A 19,263-nucleotide genomic window follows, 5' to 3' on the forward strand; every position below is an offset into this window, starting at 1 on the left:
TTGAGCCCTGCAGACAGTCATGTTACAGATGCATAACAAGTGACTGTAAATTTTACAATATTGTGAAAAAATGAGAGGGGCCTGATATTGATATCAATAAGATCTGCAAACATACATATTTTTTTAATTACCCTCTCATATTGCATCATTCGAGCCAACAGATCATTTAACTGCTTGTCCTTCATGGCTGCAGCTGTTTCTGCCTGTTCACGAGAAACAAAGATTTAAAGGAGAGGGCTGTAAAGTTGTTGGTAATCATAATAATGTCATAATAACAAACACCAGACGAGTCCCTCTATGGTTGTTTGGTGGGAGTGATTGTCAACTCCATTTCAGGTTTGATGGGCAGGTAACAGTCAGCTCACATGTACCAGACTTGAGATCACAACATAAAGAGTACAAAGCCCATGCAGTGTCTCTCTATCCAGCCAGGTAAGACAATAGATACCAAAAAAAAGTTGTGCATCTGCCTTCACAATGTGGTGTTGGGGGGGGGGGGAGGGAGAGGTGGGGGGTAATTATCTGTGACTGACTAGATCCCAGGTATTCTCTGTGGCTTCATGCCATAGGAACTGGATTTAACTGTGAGCAATTTTTCTTAAGATAAGCAGGATTTGTTAAATCGTATAACATTTTTATAAATTAATGAAGATGCCTTGGGTTGTTACATTTATCATTCTGTCTTTTGTTTGCAGAGTTTCCAGCTGTTCCCTTTGTAATGTGCTATTTAACTCTTTGATTCTCTTCTGTTGGTATGCTGATGGAACACCTAGAAAAACAAAAGTGTTAAATTGTCAACCTTTACGCTAAAGGATAGCAATAAAGTGTTAGCAATAATTGTTTAACCCTCGGACGTACAAGGGGGGTGGGGGGTGGATGCCACCCCCCCCCCCCATGAGGTTTTTTCCAAATTTCGAAAAAAGTATTTACTCTACAATGCTAAAACTTTCAGTAGCTGTTCATTCATCCTTTGCGGACATTTTGATATGTTAACTAGGTTTCCATGATATTTGACATTGCCATGGCAACGTCATAAATACAAGCAGGTCTTGCCCAAGTTTTTTGAAACAGAAGTGCAAGATTTGTTTATTTTTACATTCCATAAGCATTCCGGCTTGATTTTGCATCAATTTTCGTTATTTTTTCATTCCCTGTAGACTCACTATAATGTCAGCTTCAAATAATTAATATTGGATAGAATTTGTAGGCCTCATATCATAAGTATGGAGCCCTTTGCATGCATTGGCTAATGGTTGCTCTTGCAGCTTGCAGCTCTACCTTGCATGCATCACAGTCATGACAAACAGTTATTAACAAAAAAGTTGATTGCACATACCTTTTTCTGTTAAGGCTTTGACTTCGTCCACATATGAAGCGAGTCCATGCATCTCACTTGTTGCCTACAGCCAAGCAGAGTTCAGAAGAAATACAAATAAGAACATAAAAGATATGTAGATCTAGAAAGATATGTTGATCTAGTAAAACAATCCTCAGCCAGTAGTTTGAATGCATGGGCCTCTACTTGGCTATAATATATTTCATAACCGCGAGTTATTGTAGATAAGGCTACAAAAGATACCTTTTCTAGTTCCTTTTTGAGTTTTTCAATCTGTTCATCTTTTTCCACCACTGCCTGTTGGAGAAAATTCAAACATAAATTAATTTTATTGACAATGTAACATTGGTACAATTCACTTGATGTATGTTATGTGTAAAAATGTAGAAGCATTGCTGTACATACCTGTTGCAGCATTGCCAGAGATGTTTTGTCTGTGTCAAGTTGAAGTCCTGTGACTTGTTGTTTTAGTTCCTGCACTAAGGACTTGTACTGCTCTAGTTCAATCTCCTTTGCTGCAAGTACCGCCTGCAAAAAGATTCTTTAATATTAACAAAATGGATTCAAGTTGGCACTTACATTTTATGTTACTACGTGCATAATATTTCACAGGATATTAGATAAATACACTGTCAATGCATAGGTTGAGTTTGGTAGAATTACCCCAGTTGTAGAGGGTATATAATATAATTGTGTTATCACCTGCCATGGGCAAATTGTTTTATGAATAAAAAAATATTATTTATAAGTAACTGTTTATTAAGGATAACACTCATTTAATAAAATATGTGATGTTTTAGTTTGGACTTTACAAACCTTCCACTCATCCACTTTGGCATTAACCGCTACCATGATCTGGTCGTCAGTGTCTGTTTTAGTCGCAAACTGTACCCTGAGGTCTTGAACCTAATCAAACAAGCAAAACTAGATGAAATAAATAAAAATGAAACATGTGCAAAGTAATTGTTTGTACAAGAATAACAACTGTGTGTTACTATTCAAAACGGTCATCTTTTTTATCTATATGACACCATAATTTTTTTTGGATTGATACAGCTCCCCAATTATATTTATGGTCCAGTTAGATTACAAAATCTGGCCCAGCAATATGTTGAAGAATTTGAGGTGTAGTGACCTGTGCTCTGAGGGCATCTCTTTCTTTTCTCATGTCGTCAATGATCAGGTCTGACTGTTGTAGTATAGTCTGCAACAGAATAACAAGAACAGCCAAGTGTATACAACATAAATCACAGGCCATTAAAAATAAAAATAAAAAACACTGTGACAGTCATAATTAACTAGGACTCCTATCCAAAACACACAGCCAAGCTTAAACAAACTGGCTAATTTGGTTTTAAAAGTCACTTAGGACTAAAAATCAATTATATAACTTACAATGTATTATAGAAAGCTGCCACATCAGAGTGCTGGGGGGGGGGGGGCAGGGTTACCTAAACTACCCACTTCCTGTACCTCTAATTCCCAGTTCCTGACCCTACCTTACAGGTTCCCACCCCTTGTTACTTCTCTAAAGCAAAATATTACACAATGGTGCAATTTTTTTCCAAATTTCCCCAGTCGCCGCCTGGTTAGCTCAGTTGGTAGAGCGCCGGACTGCTGTGCGGGAGGTCGTGGGTTCGAACCCCAGTCCGGACCAACACTCAGGGTCTTAAAATAACTTAAGAATGTGCTGCCTTTGTAATTACATCAGCAAATGGTTAGACATTCTAGTCTTCTCGGAAAAGGACGATAAACCGTAGGTCCCGTCTCCTGTATCCTCAGTCTTATAACAGGGGACCTTAAAGAACCCACGCACTATTCGCAAAGAGTAGGGCACGAAGTTCCCAGTGTTGTGGTCTGACCTTTGTGTAGTAAATTACAGTATGTGTACAGCGCATTTGAACATTACATATGAAAAATGCGCTATATAAATTGATTATCATTGATTATCATTATCATTGAGTCTTCTGTCACCTTGGGAACCCTTCTTCCCACCCTCCCTTTTCCAAAAGTAGAGTTGCTACCCCCTCTACTTCTGGGTTCACACCCCACCCTGCTGTCCCCTCCACTCATTACAAACTGGATACCTCCAGACCTTGAAATCAAATTAAAGATGCAACCCTCCAAGTTAAGACCATTTTAGTCGCCATGGCGACTAAAACTTTGGAGCTGGCGACTAAATTTGAACCAAGGTCAACCCCTGGCGACTAAAATTGAGAGGAATGATTGAAAGCATCAGCTTAATTTGGTGACTAAAATTTTTCACTGGCGACCAAAACTTGAGTAGTTGGTGGCCAAATGGCCACTTAGGAAACAAGTAAACTTGGAGGGTTGAGATGACACAAAGTAATCGCTCCCAAAGAAAACTATGCATAACTCTTGCTATGTTTGATAACAGTCATGTCTACTGCAGAAAAACTTGGTATGGCTAACAAATATTTAAGGATATCTAAATTAAAGGCTTAATATACTTAATACAGGCAAACCTTAAGTTTGGTGTACTCATCTGTCATCTTGTTCATTTCGGCCGTTGACTCTTCAAGTTCTTTCTCAGCACTTTTGATGCGATCTTCTAATTCATCATTAGCTTCTTGAAGAATCTAGCAAGATGTCATGTCAAGATGAATGCAGTAAGAACAGTTATGTTATTATTTAGTATTTTATGAAATAATTAGGATATAGACATGTGCAAAAGCATAAAACACAAATGATGCATCCTTACAGGATTATGGGAAGACTTAATTAGAGTGATGATCACATCTCAGTGTTGATCTTGGTAAACACTTCTACTAGTGTAAGGGTGTCAAATGGTAAATGCCAGACTTTGCAAAACGCTGAGACTGAGATCTTTTCTGCGAGCCCGAGACCTTTAAAATTAGCCTTGCAAAAGAAATCAAGACTCAGAGAACGCGTCAAAGAAAAATTTGAGACGATGAGAGGCCTGAAATTTGGCTAAAATTTTGTGAGACACGCATTTTTTTGAAGGACCATTCACCACCCCTTAGTGTACATGTATGTTCACGACCTCTTAGAAATATGCAAACAAGCTAAGAGTATTGTCCACATGTTTCCTAGAAAGACTCTGGGTCATATTTTTTATGGTTTATAGTATTTCTCAACAACCAGGTCTACATGTATGTGCACTGTAATGATAGAGTATTAACTACATGTATAGCTTGTTGTATATGTGCTGATCTCATCAAAAAAATAGTTAACAGTAACTGTTTATGGTATTTACCCTTATTTCATCAAGATATTCAGTTAACTCCTTATTTTTCTTTGACATCTTGTCTTTAAATTCTGAATCTTCTCCACGGCGTATCACCATGCTGTCTCTCTAGATAAAAAAATGTTTTAAAATAATAATAAGTTCTAAATATTTCAAGCAAACTTCTAAAATGAGGGTTTATATTTGACATTCACTTGATAACACATTCTCATTTAAATTTTGTTTTGGGGAGGGGGGGGGGGCAATATTTTTAACACAGGTATTGTTTTGAGTGTGAAATGACAGCTTCATTTGCATCTTGTCATTCTCACTTGCTGGCGTCAGTATAAGTCATTTTCATTGCCCATATATTTGTGAAAATAATACTAATTGCATTGTATATTACTAGGTTAAGTAAAACACCTCCCTCCTTAATGTTTCATATTCCCCACCTCAAATTGGTCAGATGGCATTTCATATTTTGCACAAGTTGGTTGTGTGTACCTGTTGTTCAATTTGACGTTGTAAGTCTCTCAAATCCATCTTGCTCCTTTCCACCTTTTCAAATCGAAAAAATAACAATCATTTTACTGAAATTCAAATACAGTTGGCAGTTTAAAAAAGTAATGGGGACAGATTCTGAATACTGTGGAATGACATATTTTAAAAGCAATTGATAACATGCAGATACCGGTAACTACAAGTATTCACACATGTTAAGCTCTTTAGTTTTGCCCCAAATGGCACAGAATTAAAAATTAAGCCAACATTAATTTTTGCCTGATTTGTTGTTCACAGTCCATCTCAATTGTTTACTAAAAAAATGGCTTAAAAATCTAGAGTGCAGTGTCTCACATCTCTTCTCAAGGTCTTGTTTTCTCTTTCAGCTTCATCCAGTTTGGCAGTCATCTAAAACAAGCAAGACAAAATATATTAATTATTTTTTAATTAATAAATTAGTTATTTGAAATGTTAGTACTTCTTATAATTACCACAAATGGTTGTAACAGGATTTCAGAACGCTTGCAAGCAAGCTCTTTTGGGGGGCAGCATGCTGGGGGCGAGCACAGTGAACCCACAAGCAATGTTCAGCAAATTTGCTTGCTGGCCTGCTTCGCTTGCCCACTTGCTTCACTGTTTGTGCATTGCCACCAAAAAGAAACTGCTTGCAGGCTAGCTGGTTCCAGGAATCCTAGTCAGTCAATAGATATGTAAACCACAATGACTGAATTTTAACCAGAGACCCCCCCCCCCCCCCGTTTTAAACTTAAACACTGTTTAGACAGGTTCTATACCTGAAAAATTTCAAAGGCAAATCCAGCTGCTAGAGCTGCACTGTTGTCATAATTCAAATACGTTAATGTGAAAATTATTAATCTACCAACCTGATCATTTTTGTTTTTTTCTCGGTAGAAGGCTTCCTCTTTTTCATTTAACTCTTGTTCCAAAGCCTATGATGATAACATAACATGTGCAAGGCAACATCAAATTGGCATTTACAGTCACTTATTTGGGGAAACAGTGTATACTGACATAATCTTAATATGTACATCCAAGTTATTTTACCTCAGTTGTAAAAAGTTAAACTTTTTTATTTAATATATCTTGCAATAATTAAGTTCCAGCTCAGATTTGTACGTAGGCTGCTTAAGTATGATCACAGGCTTAAGTTACTTAATTTCTAGATATTGAAAATGTTGTACATGTAGGTGACATTATAATATAAATTATGTAAGACAATACACACCCTCCTCCTGCTTTCAATTTGCTGAATTTCTCTCATAAAATCCTCCCCTCCAGCACCTTCATATTTCTACAAACACAGACAACAACCAAAAAATGTTACTAAATAAATTATTCATTACACATGTTTTGTTACTGTGTAGTTCCATTATCCACCTGTGGTAACAATAGAACTATACGGCGCACATGTTCACGTGAGACAGAGCCGTAAACCTGTGGAACAGCCTTGATATTAAAATCAAAAACGCTAAATCTCTGTACTCTTTTAAATCAAAGCTTAGGGATCATCTTCTTTTAAACCTTAACCATTATTTTATTTAGTTTTCAATTTTATTTGTAAATATTAGTGTTAAGTAGATTTATTTTTTTATTGTAAATAGTTTCTGAAAAGCCCTATGGGGAGATTACTATTAAAGTTCTTATCTTCTTCTTATCTTCTTCTTCTATCAATACCTCCCTCATGGAAAGGATTTTTCTTAAGACCCCCCCCCCCCTCTGGGGATCTACTTTATGGCAAGACAGCAAAAAGGAAGAGAAACTCTTTGCATACCTGACCTTGAAAATTTTACAATCATGTAACTTTTCTGTACACAACAAATTATGATAAGGGTTGGGTAGCGCATTGTAAATGTAAGACTTTGCAATCTTGACTTGTCTAATATCTTTTCTGTGGCCCTGAGACAGCCTCAAAAAAAATTCAAATAACAAGATCCGTAAAAGTTGACTTTAAATTATTATGTGCCATAGGTATTTTTAAAGGACCGTTTACCCCCCTCATACTTCAGGGTATTGCCCAGAAAAAGTTCTTACCCTGTATTGTTGAACCTCTCTTTCTAAATGGGCAATTTCATCCATTAATTCTTGTTCTGTCAAGAGAAAAAAAAATCCTTTGATTTGAAGCAAGGTGTTTACCAACACAAAGGGTACTAAAGGGATAAAAACTGAAACAGGCTTAACTGCAAAATACCTGGCCACACCAAAATACCTCTTGATATTGTGGCTATGTGGCTATGTTGCAGGCTAAATCCATTTTCAGGTTAAATCCGGGCTAGAAATGGATTAAACCTTAAGACAGAATAAACCTACAATAGTACATGGCTATGTGGCTACATGGCGCCATAGCCACGCAACAACATATCCACATAGCCAAGTAGACATGTTGCCGTATAGCCGTGTAGTCATTGATGTAGCAATATGGCCTTATAGCTGCATCAACACAGCCAAAAGGGCATACACACTATGTATTTTTTGCATTCAAAAATTGTCGAAAAGGGGGACTGTGCACATAGCTGCATATAAAGGTACAGCTTCAAATTGGCCGGGAAATGTACAGTCCATGATTCCATTGAGCTAGCACTTTCTAACAATGTTTAAAAAATATATAAGGAGATTGTCGAATACATCAACTATAGATTTTACAGGGCGAAATAATGCACCTGGCAATGTTAAGCCCCAGGGTGGGGGGGGGGCAGGCAGACCCTGGGGATTTTGACATTTTCGTGGAAGCCAGAGTCAAATTCCCCACCCCTGGGCACCTGTGAATGTCAAATTTCCCATATCTCTTCTTAAATTTTTAGTCCAGCACACCATTTTAGATGTCAAAATTCCTACCCTGGGAGAGCTTCACGATGTCAAATTCCTGGGGATTGCCCCCCACCCCCACCCCCCCCCCCTGGGACTTAACATTGACAGGTGCATAAAAAATAAATAAACAAAAAAAAAACTCATTGAAAATTGCACCTCTTTCTGCACCTCCACCTTTAGCTGCCAATTCTTCAGCCAGCTCAGCTTGTAATGATTTAACCTGTTGTTAAAAACATGTAGATAATCACAGTTAATCAACGAAATCAACTAATGTTGTCGTTCCAGTACACCTTGTACAGTTTTATGTTCCCTATAGAACTCTCTCTGAAGTATTATACACAGATTTTAATATATACAGACTCAAATGAAATAAATGAACTTAACTTACTTATCAACAAACTACTTAAAGTAGTAATTTAATACCTTCATAATAGTCTTGGTAACCTCAAACAGTTTAATCATCTTGTTGATATCCACAGCTTCTTCCGAATCCGGATTAACTGAGCCCTTGAAATAAATAAAATAACATTGACTTAATATCCTCCATATGCGAGAATCTAAAAGCAAGTAACGATGCAAATGTTTGTAGTTTACCATCTCCAAGGCTCCGTACATCTCATCAGCAGCATCTAGATCTTCTCGAAGTGCTTCCAGATCTGCGCCCATAATTCTTCCCCAGTCTAAGGGCGGCATTTTGAAACGTGAAAATATATCTTTTTTTTATTTTTATAGACTTTCTACAAACGAATTAGACAAAATTTGCAGGGATCAGTGTCCTAACGCCATAAAATATTTTGTTGTGGTCTTCGCGCGCCGCCATTTTTGAAATCTACAAACATTCCTGGTGACTGAGATATGACAGAAGCTGCTATTGGTCGGTCGCAAAACAATCAGCCAATGAGAAAAGTGTTTAGTTCAAGCAATGTTGTGGCTCATGGGTAATTTTACCGAGTAAAATTCATGTTGTGTTACACCAGGTAGAATGTGGGGAAAAGGGTTTGCAAGAAAAGTAGTTGCGGTAGTTTGGTGTAACCTGCGATCAGGCGTTCGCAGGTTATGTTTGGTGGCGGGTGAAAAAGCATTTTTATTTCGGGATCCGGGATTTGACCAAAATACGGTGCGGGATTCCGGAAAAGGCAAAGTATCTTGACGGGATACGGGATTTGACGATTTGACTGGTCCTCAGGAAGCGCCATTTACCAAAATTTGGACATGGCATGCGGGATTTTTTTTTTGGCCTGTCTGTCGGGAATTTGGGAGAAGCACTTGAAACCTTCACTGGGTTAGAAAAAATCGCAAGGGGTAAATTAAGGACTCGGAGGAAACCTCAAGGTCACTATTTCAAGGATGCAATAGACAGGCAGTGGCATTGAAACGTTTTTTCCTGAGGACGCAAGGTGCATAGCAATATCTACATTTTACATTCATTAGCTTTTGCAGAAAATAGCCCTTTCAATGTGATGTGTGGAAAGAAAAAACGGGATTTGGGATAGCGATGGAAACAAGTGCAAAATGCGGAATTCACGTGAAAAAGGAGCGGGACTGCGGGATGAAGACCCTCTCTTCCAGACCCTAATCATAAAGTAACCAAGTAAAAGTTCCTCAAGAAAAATCGAACGGGGGGAGGGGGGTGGGGGCTTTTTGATTCTTTCTGAATAAATAGTCAAAAGAGTACTAGTGAAAGAAAAGTATTTCCCACTAGGAGACTTTCCGCCAGTGGAAAAAAGGGTGGAGGGGTGGTCTTTTCGAGGCAATGAAAAAAGGTAGATTAAAGTAGTTTGAACATGTTTGAAAAATGGACTTATGCTCGTGACTGTAATTATAAGTGAACTTATCAGCGGTAGTCTTATTTTCTTCTTTCTCGGGGGCATGTCAGTAGACTGTTGTATAGAACGCGTTTGTCGCTTTAAGGAGGGCTTTTAACTTTATCTTTTATATATTTTTTTCTTTTTGCACGAGGGTACAATAGTAACGGTAAAAAGTGAGAGGGAAGTTCTTCAATGTCCCTGTTCCTGTGGAGGTTTTAGTTTCAGGTTTCCGAGGGGTTTCGGGCTAAAAAAGGACCAAACATGCTATATTCTGCCAATCGGAAGAACGTTTTGATCTGAAAGCGGTCTGAAAGGATTCAAGCTCGAGGTTGAGGGTGTCCCTCGCGGGAAAACGGTCAAGAAAAGAATATCGTGCAAGTTTTTGTTACACCTCTGTGAGCAGACTGATGCGTACCTGGGTCACACACAACAAAGATATATTACCGAAAGTGAAATATAAATACTGAGGTGAGGCAAACTCTGTAATTCGAGATAGCACAACAAGCGTTTGATTATTTTTGTCGATAAGGAAACTGAATGACCTTTCCACAATTTCATTAGTTAATTGCAGAATTGCCAATACATTGTAATAAGATAAATAATAAAGATAATTTATTTTAAGCTCGGTGATAAATGATAAAAACAAAATATTCATTATGTCACGAGCGGAGGAAAAATCAGAGTCCCCGAAATTTTTTCTACATTTTATATTTATTCATTTTTTTTTTTTTGCATGTAAAAGCAGAAATATCAAACAGCTTCAGTTCAAAGCTTTTACCTTGGACATTGTCTGGTAAAAAGTGTTTAAAATGGCTCTAAGCCTCTGTTGATAAAAAATGAATGAATTTAATTTGGTTCCATTTTCCAATATTTTTAGTTGCTTTCTCTCTCCCGCTCCTTTTTCCAAGAGAATGACTATCTCCGCCTTTTCAGATCATTGATTTTCTGATGCAGAAACTTATCCAGTTCACGGTGATATGAGCAAAGATTTGAAGACTGTCTCAACGTCTTCACAAAGTTCCTGCTGTTAAGAATTTTTTCACAAGCTTCACACTCCGTTACATCTTGACTTGTAGACGCACACGGTCTAGCAACATAGTCCTTCCTTCGCTTCGTTGATGGCTCCTCGCGTGTAGTTTTTGACTGAGAAGTTTTTGATCTTGTGAGCGGTTGCAACACTTTCGTGGACACAAAACGTTTCTTTCGTTGATTTGCCTTAGGACCACTTTGTGAGTTTCCTTGTATCATTTCACTGGCTTGTACAGTTTCCCTTGTCTCACTACTGCACTGCCTTACTGTGCGGACTGTTTGGGTTTTTTGATGGTCGGTTTGTGTTTCAGCTTCTCGAGTTGGAGAAGTAACCTGCAACGTAGACATGACATGAAGGTTGTTTGGCTTTAGTGAGATTAAAAAGGGAACATAAACTGCACTTACTTCTCCGGGACTTACTTAGACCATAGTATGTGGACAGTCAATTTATGACAAACTAGGCAGTACATAGGGGACTCCATAAAGTGACGGGAATGTATTATGCTCGTCGACGTATCAGTCTAAGAGGTACCAATAAAAACTCCGACTTGCGACTTTCGCTTTTTAAAAGTTGTCGAAACGTTATCCTCAGCCGGACGACCACACTACACATCATACTAAAACGATATCATAATACACACTTAGTCTAACGTAGCGGCTATGAAAGTTTGAAAAGAACACCATAAGAGGTTTTAAAACACGATTTTCAACCTCCTAAACGTGACAAGCATCAGCGTCATGCTATATAGAGTCCCCCCTACCTCCGAGAAACCATGTTGTAAAAAGGAGCGATGTCACGGTATATTGAGGATATCTGATTGTGCGATGTACAAAGTTACCTTCATATCGAGATTCACGGTAACTTTACCTGGCTGAAGTCGTTCTCTGAGTTTGTTTCAATGTGGGACGGCTCTCCTGTTTCGTCTCTTTTGTCTTGTAGCGATTTTTTTCCACCTGCCACAGGGAACATTATAAAATAGTTACAATCGTTATAACATGAAGAAAGTGAATTTGTGGGGAAAACGGCGGGCAGTATATTTAATTAATCTGTGGAATGCTGGTCAGTAATGCATACCACTGTACTTGAGGAACGAGTGGTAATTTAATGCAATTGAACCACATAAAAAGGTGTGAACATTGTTAACGTGAAGGGATCAATTCAAAGTGGCAATAATTAAATACAGGGTGATCTTTGTTAACGTCGACGATCGTTGATCCCACCACAAAGCATACATTCTTCAAAAAGAAATTTAGCATGTCAAAATTCATGGACAGCTAGTGTGACATTAAGTAATTGTGTGCATGGTACATATGAAAGGAGCATGTTAAAAACTGAACAATATATATGCGTTTGTATGACTGTAGGACAAGAGTTGCCATATTGCTGTAAATATTGCAATGCATCGGTTTAGCCAGCTTTTCGACCGTTCCCCTCCAAACTTGGCATTATCACTAAGTTTTTTTTTACATATATGGTTCTTCAACGGATAAATGTCTTAATACAAGACGTACGCTTGGAGAAAGGACACGTGCACGATATAATTTCTTTAACGTGGCCTGCTGTGCAGAATAAGTACGTGTTGTGAATGGGAGTGTGTAGATAACAACTCGTGAGTAAATTAGGGATCAAAAGATAACAACTACAGTACTCGATCGTGTGAAGGAGAAACCAAGGGGAAAAGTGAAACGATATAAATAATACACAGAGCATCACTAAATGCACTGGAAGTACACATTTACTTAAATATAAACAAGCCCAGCAAATTTGATCGTTTCTACCCTTTTATATCCCACATTTTACAAATGAAAGGTGAGTGTTAGCTTTTTACGACTAAGTAGGCAAAGAGTCGTGATCGTGTTGACTACGTGAACTCTGTTTTATACATACTTCAAACGTTCAAATGTTTCACCATTATTTTTCAGTCAATCTCAAGAGCTGCACCATGCCTGGATAAAACTGCAATCATCCGACAATACTGAGTTTGAACCACTAGAAGTTAAGCTGTACATAACTATACCTTGAGACTTTCCAGTTATGCAATGAAGAACAAAGATTGCAACTCTTCTAAATTCTTCAGACTAAAGGGAAACAAACAGATGATGACAAATGGCACAAGGAAGCAATATCAAAGCCGGCCAGCTATTGGCAGCTTACCTATAAACAAGAGTGAACTCACTGAGTTATTAACTTGGTGCTAATAGAGATATTAAAGACTCATTTAACCAAAACATAGTGAAATGGTGCGTTTGGTCAATTGGTGAGTATACTCAGGATTTGAACTTATTTCTGTCTGAAAAAAAAATCAATTATAACGTTCCCATAGGTTTTCAAAAAAAACGTTTTCTTTTTCCAAAACCAGCGCAATAGAACAGATATTGCATGATAGCTGACACAAATTTCACCAAGAAACATCAACTGAAAAGTTGTTACAGATGAAACAAAATTAGCCTCAGCCTCATTTTTTCATTTTTCATAATTATACTATGCCTGAAGACTTTCATAAAGATTTCCGGATGTTTGATTTTTGACTATATTTCATGTATTGAATTGATATTGAATGGCTTTATAATAATTAATCAAAGTTATAATTTATGGTGTTTGGTCTTCTTTGGATAGATGTTAGGTAACTTTCCTTAAGTGAGTACCTGTTCTTGAGTAAGAAGCTCAACCAAAAGTTCCACACCTCCCATTTCTCTTAGTTGCTGTGTGTGTGTTTCTGCAGACATACATAAACAATAACCTACATTTGACATGGAAATATGCACTGATATTTGTCTGTGGACATTAAGGGCACCTTAAGGAAAACTGTGATTATTGAGGAATGGATAATGTTCAAGGACAAATATCAGTGCTTATTTTTTAAGTCAAATGGAGGCTATTGCATTAATTATTCTTTAAAAATTATTATACAAGCCTGCTCATTTTGGAAGATCTTTTCTCAAAGCTTTTAAATGACAGAGTAATTCTGTTGGCATTCAAGTTATTGTTTGTCTAATCAAATTTTTTAGAATGATAATGGAATGATAATGAAATGTGCAAATGTCACTTTCAAAGTTTAATAACTGGGGGAATATCATCTGATATTCCCCAGTTAAAGCTGCATCATGTGACAAGTTTAGACACACCGCAGTGAGAAAAAATATTTATTTACAAACAGCATACTGATACTTGACAAAACCGTATTTACAGTGCTTACAATTTCCCCCCTACGATCAAAAACAAAGATGTCGACAGTTTCGGTAATGTAGAATAAAGAGTACATTTAATTCCTCACCATTTTGGTCCACACATATAGAAAGTGTTACGATACACTTAGTTCTGAACTGTCTGGCGACTGCATCATCCACACCAGGAGTTCTACTCATGTCAAGACACTTAATGAGTAAAGACACAAGGCCAAGGTCTGCTGCACTGTCTAGACAGCTTGCTGAAACATTCACAGAAAGAAACAGCTTTGAACAGTGTGATTGCTTCAAGATGTTGTTCCAAACCGTTAAAGTTTATTTAGCATTCTTGAAAGAAATGATCTGTAATGGCGGACTTAAAAACTTCATGTATGCTATTACCGAAGTGCAACTTATCAACGAAATTAAAAACAGAAATGAAAACAAACCCTTAGACTGTGCAGTACCCAAATATTGAGGCAAGTGATGACCCAGGTTTGTTGAACACTGACAGCATAGAATGGGCTACTTAACAACATTCTGTGAGTGCACATTAGATATGAGATGGTAGTTAGCCGAGATAGATGGTAGATAACTGCGTAGTGCCGAGTTGACCCAAGTTGCGAGTGGAGTGATTGTTTTATTAAAAATGCCCAAAGAATTGCAATACTTGAGCTCCCTGGCTGTTCTTGTTAACGCGTATCAGCTGCCATATTTGTTGTCAATGGTATATGAGCCCACTTACCGCCTGTTAACTAATCAAAACACAGGAATTGCAATATACTATGGCTAGTTTTTAATAAAGTTTATTATTACATTACTTACCATGGCCTGCGATAGCAGATCCTACAGTGTTAACTACATGCTCTATAAAGGAAATGTGTCGATTAGCTGCTTCCTCAAGATCCACATGCTCTTTCAGAAGATTTATCAATGCTCGCAAGCCTCCCAACAGTCGCACCTTTGACTGGCAATCAGCTGAAATCAAATGGATTAATAAGTCAGGGTAATGAAAATTACACTATTAAGTAGCATATAGGCCTGCAATGCAAGGGCTACCAATTCATACTAGCCCACTGCATACATTTCACTCCCTACAGCATCACATATTTATAGTGCTAGGTAATATATTTTAAATTTCCATTGTGTCCTTCCAGAATATATCCCCACCCCCTCAGAATTTCCAATGACCTTCCATGGGGTGGGTATGGTTATTTTCTGGAGATGTACATTACATAAATTACAAATGTATCAAGTACCTACCATTTCTAGAAACAATTGCTGCAATTAAGTTGGTTGTTGGTAGAATGATATTCTGCTGTTTTGTTGCTGATTGCAGAATACTCACTATCACGGGAAGCAGTCGGCAGCAAAGTAACTGATTTTGAGCTGTGAATGGAATTAAAAAATGCACACTTGACATATGCCTCCACTATATGAAATGCAAGTAACAACATAATTATAAGCACACATTAGTAGACTTTCATTACATTCTAGCGAAGCTAAACAGTCATAGAATCTGTGTCTGACTGGTTCAGAGCCCAAAAGTCATCCTTGATTTTTGAGTTAAATACTGTATATAAACAATAGGTCAACCTGACTGTGTGCCTCATTTAATATTTTCTCACGTGGGCTCATTGTTCAATAAATAAATTTATCAGTAATAAATTATAGGAGGACTTGTGTTATAATGTAACTTTGTTCATCACTTACCATTTTGTGGGTTTTGTAAAAGGGAGTGCAATGCAACAACTACAGCACTCCACAACTGAAGACAGTTTTCCTCAATGTTATTAAACCACTTCTCACTACTATCTTCACCGGAAGAGGACAGCTTATATATTGGAAGACAGCTCCTTCATAAGTGGAAGAACAAATATTCAATGATATAATTTAGTGCATGTAACATGTAACAAGTAACAAAATCATATCTGCACATCTGAATTTTATTTATGAACAATTTTCCGTTAACAAAAACAGAACATCGCAAAGAATATGTACAATACTTTAATGGTCACTGCATAAATTTGTAGAAGAACTTACTTATAGAGATCACATAAACTATGCAAACACTTTGTTTCTCTCGCAAGATTTTGTCCTTCGCCTGCATATGGTAGAAAAGCAAGAAGATTAAAAAACGGTAGTTCAATAATTTAAAAGAAATATAAAATTATTAAAAATAGTAGATGTATACAGTATTGTTCAATAATTAAAAGTATATTTTGACTTGTGTTGAAGAATAGTTGACTGAAATTATTGCATTGCACAGAGGTGAGGGGCAGGGTTATCGCTAAGAGCCGGTTGTCGGCTTATTTCACCGGCTGTAAGAGAACTTAAATCCAGCTGAAATTTCACATGAAAACAAAGACTTAGGTAAACATTTAGAGCTGTCAAGGCCAGAAAAGCCAACTGGGTTTGTTGATGAGACGACTACACTGATCCCTGAAGGGGGAAAGGGGGAGACTGCCATATTAAATTGGCAGCCTGGCCAGTGCTTTCCAAGAAGCTCCTGAAAGGGTTCAGGTTTTTACATGAATGCAATAGAAAAAGTTTTCTTACAGTTGCCATCACAGACAGTCATTAGCAAAAAAGCTGATGTTGTTGTTGCAGTCCTATTCTTGGCTTGTAAATTAGATCGCAACATGTGGAATACACTCCTTTTTGTCAAGGTTCTTTTAGAAAACTCTGAAGTAAAAAACACACATGGATAAGTTAAAATCAGAAGAACACAATATTCCCCACAAAGCATTTGACTTTTATTTGCTTTTACTATAACTCAAGGTAACAATTTGTATGCAAATTCTCATTACCTCATTATCATTTCACTGAGATATCAAATTTATATACCGGTAATAATGTTTTTGTTTGTTCTGAGCTGACTTATAAAACTCACCATTTCCTTCTGTGGCCATGACCAAAGTATACAGAGCAGACTGAGATATGGCAGGACTTTTTGTAGTTTTACACAGACTGAGTACATATTCCACTCCACTTGATGAACAAAAATAGTCTTGTGCCCTTTCTGCGAAAAGTGAAACAGTGATAAGTAAGGCCTCATGTAATGAGAACAAGTTGAGAGAGGAGTGTTTTTCAAATAATTATTTACTGCTATAACTTCCTTTTGTCACAAGTGTGACATATCATATGGACTTTGTGCTTATTCTGCAATCCAGTGAGCTGAACGCACACAATTAAGGCTGGCCCAATTTCAATGAGACTGTAGGAGCTGGAGAATTGATAATAAAAGAAATGTGAGTGTGTAAACTTTGGTTGACCCAAGTTGCATTGTTGACTATTAGTCATCTATTAGTCCGTGAGTTGAGCATGCATTTATTCTTGTGCTCTATTGAGTAGTTCCAAAAAATCTCCATATTTAGTATATACTGAAACAGTAGATAGCGTTTTTGGCACACGCTGATTGGCTACTCAAACTCTGGATATCCTTTGCCATGTTCACCCCGAGCAATGCTTGTGAGAAAATTGTGATCTTTGGCAGAAAATTATACACTAGCCAAAAATCATCCTTTTGGCCTATATTATCCCACTATTTTAGTTTATACTAAAAAAAACTATTTACTTCAGTGTTGGTGGCAAGTGGTGAATATTTACCTTGCTGCTCAGTAAATATCCACCACTTAAAAGCCACCTCCACTTTGGTGGATAGTTGTAAAACCACTCCATAGAGAATATCACGAAGTTCTAATGAGTTGGTGGGTCCCAAAAGGACATAAAGCAGCAAGCATAGGTTTCAAACCAAAAGGCCCTCTGTGAGAAGGGGGGCATTGGGGCCTGTAAGAAACCGAAAAACCGCACAAAAAATCATGCAAAACCGAAAAACCGAAGTGAATTTCAATCAAAACCGAAAACCGAACATAACATTCCAAATTCCGAAGCTCTAACCTTAATTGGTACCTCGAGGCGGATTATGAATAGACTGCAAAACAGTCGTTTTGTCTCTAAAGTTGTTGGAGAAAGCGCTTATCAAAGGCGCGAAGATTTTAAATATAAAAGCAGGTTTTCTTTCTACCACCATGATCTCAAAGAAACTGTAAACCAAATTGGAAAAACCGGAAACCACAGCAAATACCAAATTCGAAAAATCGCAAGTATTTTTGCCGGAAACCGAAAACCAAATGCTAATAGAAGGAAAACCCGAAAACCGAAGAAGACACCAAAACCGAAAAACCGCGGTTTTTTGTTGCGAAAACCGAAAACCCCAAAGTCCCCCTCTGTGAGGGGGGTGAGGGGGAGAGAAGTGTGGACTTTAATGGAATAATGCCATACATAACTGTTACAGTAAGCTTAGTATTGGCATAAAAAGTACTTGAAATGAATGAAATGATGTGTATGACAGAGTTCACGTTTTTTACAGCAACACAAAAGCGCTTTTTCTCCACTGAACGCTTGTTTCAATGATTAAAAGTGACAGTGTAAAGTAGCTATCTTTCCAACCCTAGTCATGCATATAAACTCTTCTGAAAAAAAAAAAATGCTTTCTAAAACAATAAACAGTGAACCGTGACTAACGGAGGAAAACATCAGACTATTTCAAAATTTTCTACCTTTCAAATTAATCCGGCAATTAATCCAATACTACAGTTTAGCCTAAATTTCAGACATCCCCCTGTGCTCGCCTGCTCGACAGAAGGGATGTCTGAAATTCGGGCTACACACAGGTTAGCTTAATTCCTGTTAATTATAAACTTACTACTTTGAGAGAGAATTTCACCAAGGGCTCTCAAAGCCTGTTGCTGCTGGGATGGGTCGTCTTTCTGATATTCTATAGACTCTACAAGCAGCTTCACGTCTTCAATCTCTTTCTCCAGTTCAGACTGATCATGATTACCAGCGTTCATTATGTGGTACGATTTTCACTTCATTGCTGTTTCAAAACTGATTCAATGTAAATGGAAATCGTCGTGTTAAGACCTAATTTAACACACAAACAACAAAGGAAAAAAAAACCCGCTCCTTTCGAGGAAAAAAAAAAGTTTAAACATCGCACATACCTGCTTTCAGTCGATTTCAGAGAAACAAACAAGATGGCTGTTAGTGGTGACTGAAACCCAGTTTCCCGCGACCTGCGCAAGAACAAAACTCCACAAACTGGCATTGAAAAACCTCTCTCCTCTGCGGAGGAGAGAGTTGAAAAACTAAAATAAAGTTTCACCTTGCACTCTGAACTGGGCCATACAAGGATCGCCAAACAACCGCATCGAACTTGAACGCCCCAAGACAATCAGAAACGCGTTTTCTCGAGTTTCCCTCAGGGGAAAACCGATTGCACGCGTTTCCAACGCGTTTGCAGTACAAATGTTTCACCTTGCACTCTGCCCTGGGCCTAGGCTTTTGTACATTATGCTAGCATTTTTTCGAGCATTTTAGTGAGG

General features: G+C 37.7%; 2 protein-coding genes across 3 annotated transcripts in view; both read right to left on the bottom strand.

Annotated features, from left to right (window-relative positions):
* The window catches only part of LOC144643834 (centrosomal protein of 290 kDa-like), an 81,760-nt gene extending 73,067 nt beyond the window's left edge, over positions 1-8,693 (bottom strand). The window contains 17 exon segments of the mRNA XM_078503204.1: positions 132-203; positions 669-769; positions 1,337-1,400; positions 1,580-1,633; positions 1,742-1,864; positions 2,153-2,242; positions 2,472-2,540; positions 3,823-3,936; positions 4,575-4,673; positions 5,049-5,102; positions 5,400-5,453; positions 5,930-5,995; positions 6,292-6,357; positions 7,098-7,153; positions 8,028-8,091; positions 8,295-8,378; positions 8,466-8,693. Of these exon segments, the coding sequence (XP_078359330.1) occupies positions 132-203; positions 669-769; positions 1,337-1,400; positions 1,580-1,633; positions 1,742-1,864; positions 2,153-2,242; positions 2,472-2,540; positions 3,823-3,936; positions 4,575-4,673; positions 5,049-5,102; positions 5,400-5,453; positions 5,930-5,995; positions 6,292-6,357; positions 7,098-7,153; positions 8,028-8,091; positions 8,295-8,378; positions 8,466-8,564 (1,329 nt within the window). The 5' untranslated portion in view covers positions 8,565-8,693.
* Positions 8,694-10,269: 1,576 nt separating this feature from the next.
* LOC144641909 (telomere repeats-binding bouquet formation protein 1-like) lies at positions 10,270-18,986 on the bottom strand. 2 transcript variants are annotated; one of them, XM_078500925.1, is made up of 13 exons: positions 18,879-18,986; positions 18,582-18,766; positions 16,767-16,895; positions 16,433-16,558; positions 15,917-15,977; positions 15,587-15,729; positions 15,137-15,262; positions 14,699-14,851; positions 13,984-14,136; positions 13,355-13,425; positions 12,727-12,787; positions 11,577-11,662; positions 10,270-11,041 (listed from the first exon to the last, which is right to left on the bottom strand). In XM_078500925.1, the coding sequence occupies exons 2-13, from the start codon at positions 18,727-18,729 to the stop codon at positions 10,595-10,597; spliced, it is 1,704 nt and encodes a 567-aa protein (XP_078357051.1). In that variant the 5' UTR covers positions 18,730-18,766; positions 18,879-18,986; the 3' UTR covers positions 10,270-10,594. The 2 variants fall into 2 exon arrangements, with proteins under 2 accessions (XP_078357051.1, XP_078357052.1); XM_078500926.1 differs by having other exon boundaries at positions 18,883-18,907.
* Between the last annotated feature and the right edge of the window lie 277 nt (positions 18,987-19,263).

This window comes from Oculina patagonica, chromosome 2, assembly GCF_052425735.1.
Source record: "Oculina patagonica isolate OP01 chromosome 2, crgOcupat, whole genome shotgun sequence".
Taxonomy (NCBI): domain Eukaryota; kingdom Metazoa; phylum Cnidaria; class Anthozoa; order Scleractinia; family Oculinidae; genus Oculina; species Oculina patagonica.

Excerpts from the sequence above, each read along its gene's own strand:
- LOC144641909 (XM_078500925.1), bottom strand. The coding sequence starts at position 18,729 with ATGAACGCTGGTAATCATGATCAGTCTGAACTGGAGAAAGAGATTGAA. Across the intron at positions 15,978-16,432 it reads GACTGTCTGTGATGGCAACT|GCGAAGGACAAAATCTTGCG; the intron begins GTAAGAAAACTT and ends TACCATATGCAG. Across the intron at positions 14,137-14,698 it reads ATCTGCTATCGCAGGCCATG|CAAGCTGTCTAGACAGTGCA; the intron begins GTAAGTAATGTA and ends TGAATGTTTCAG.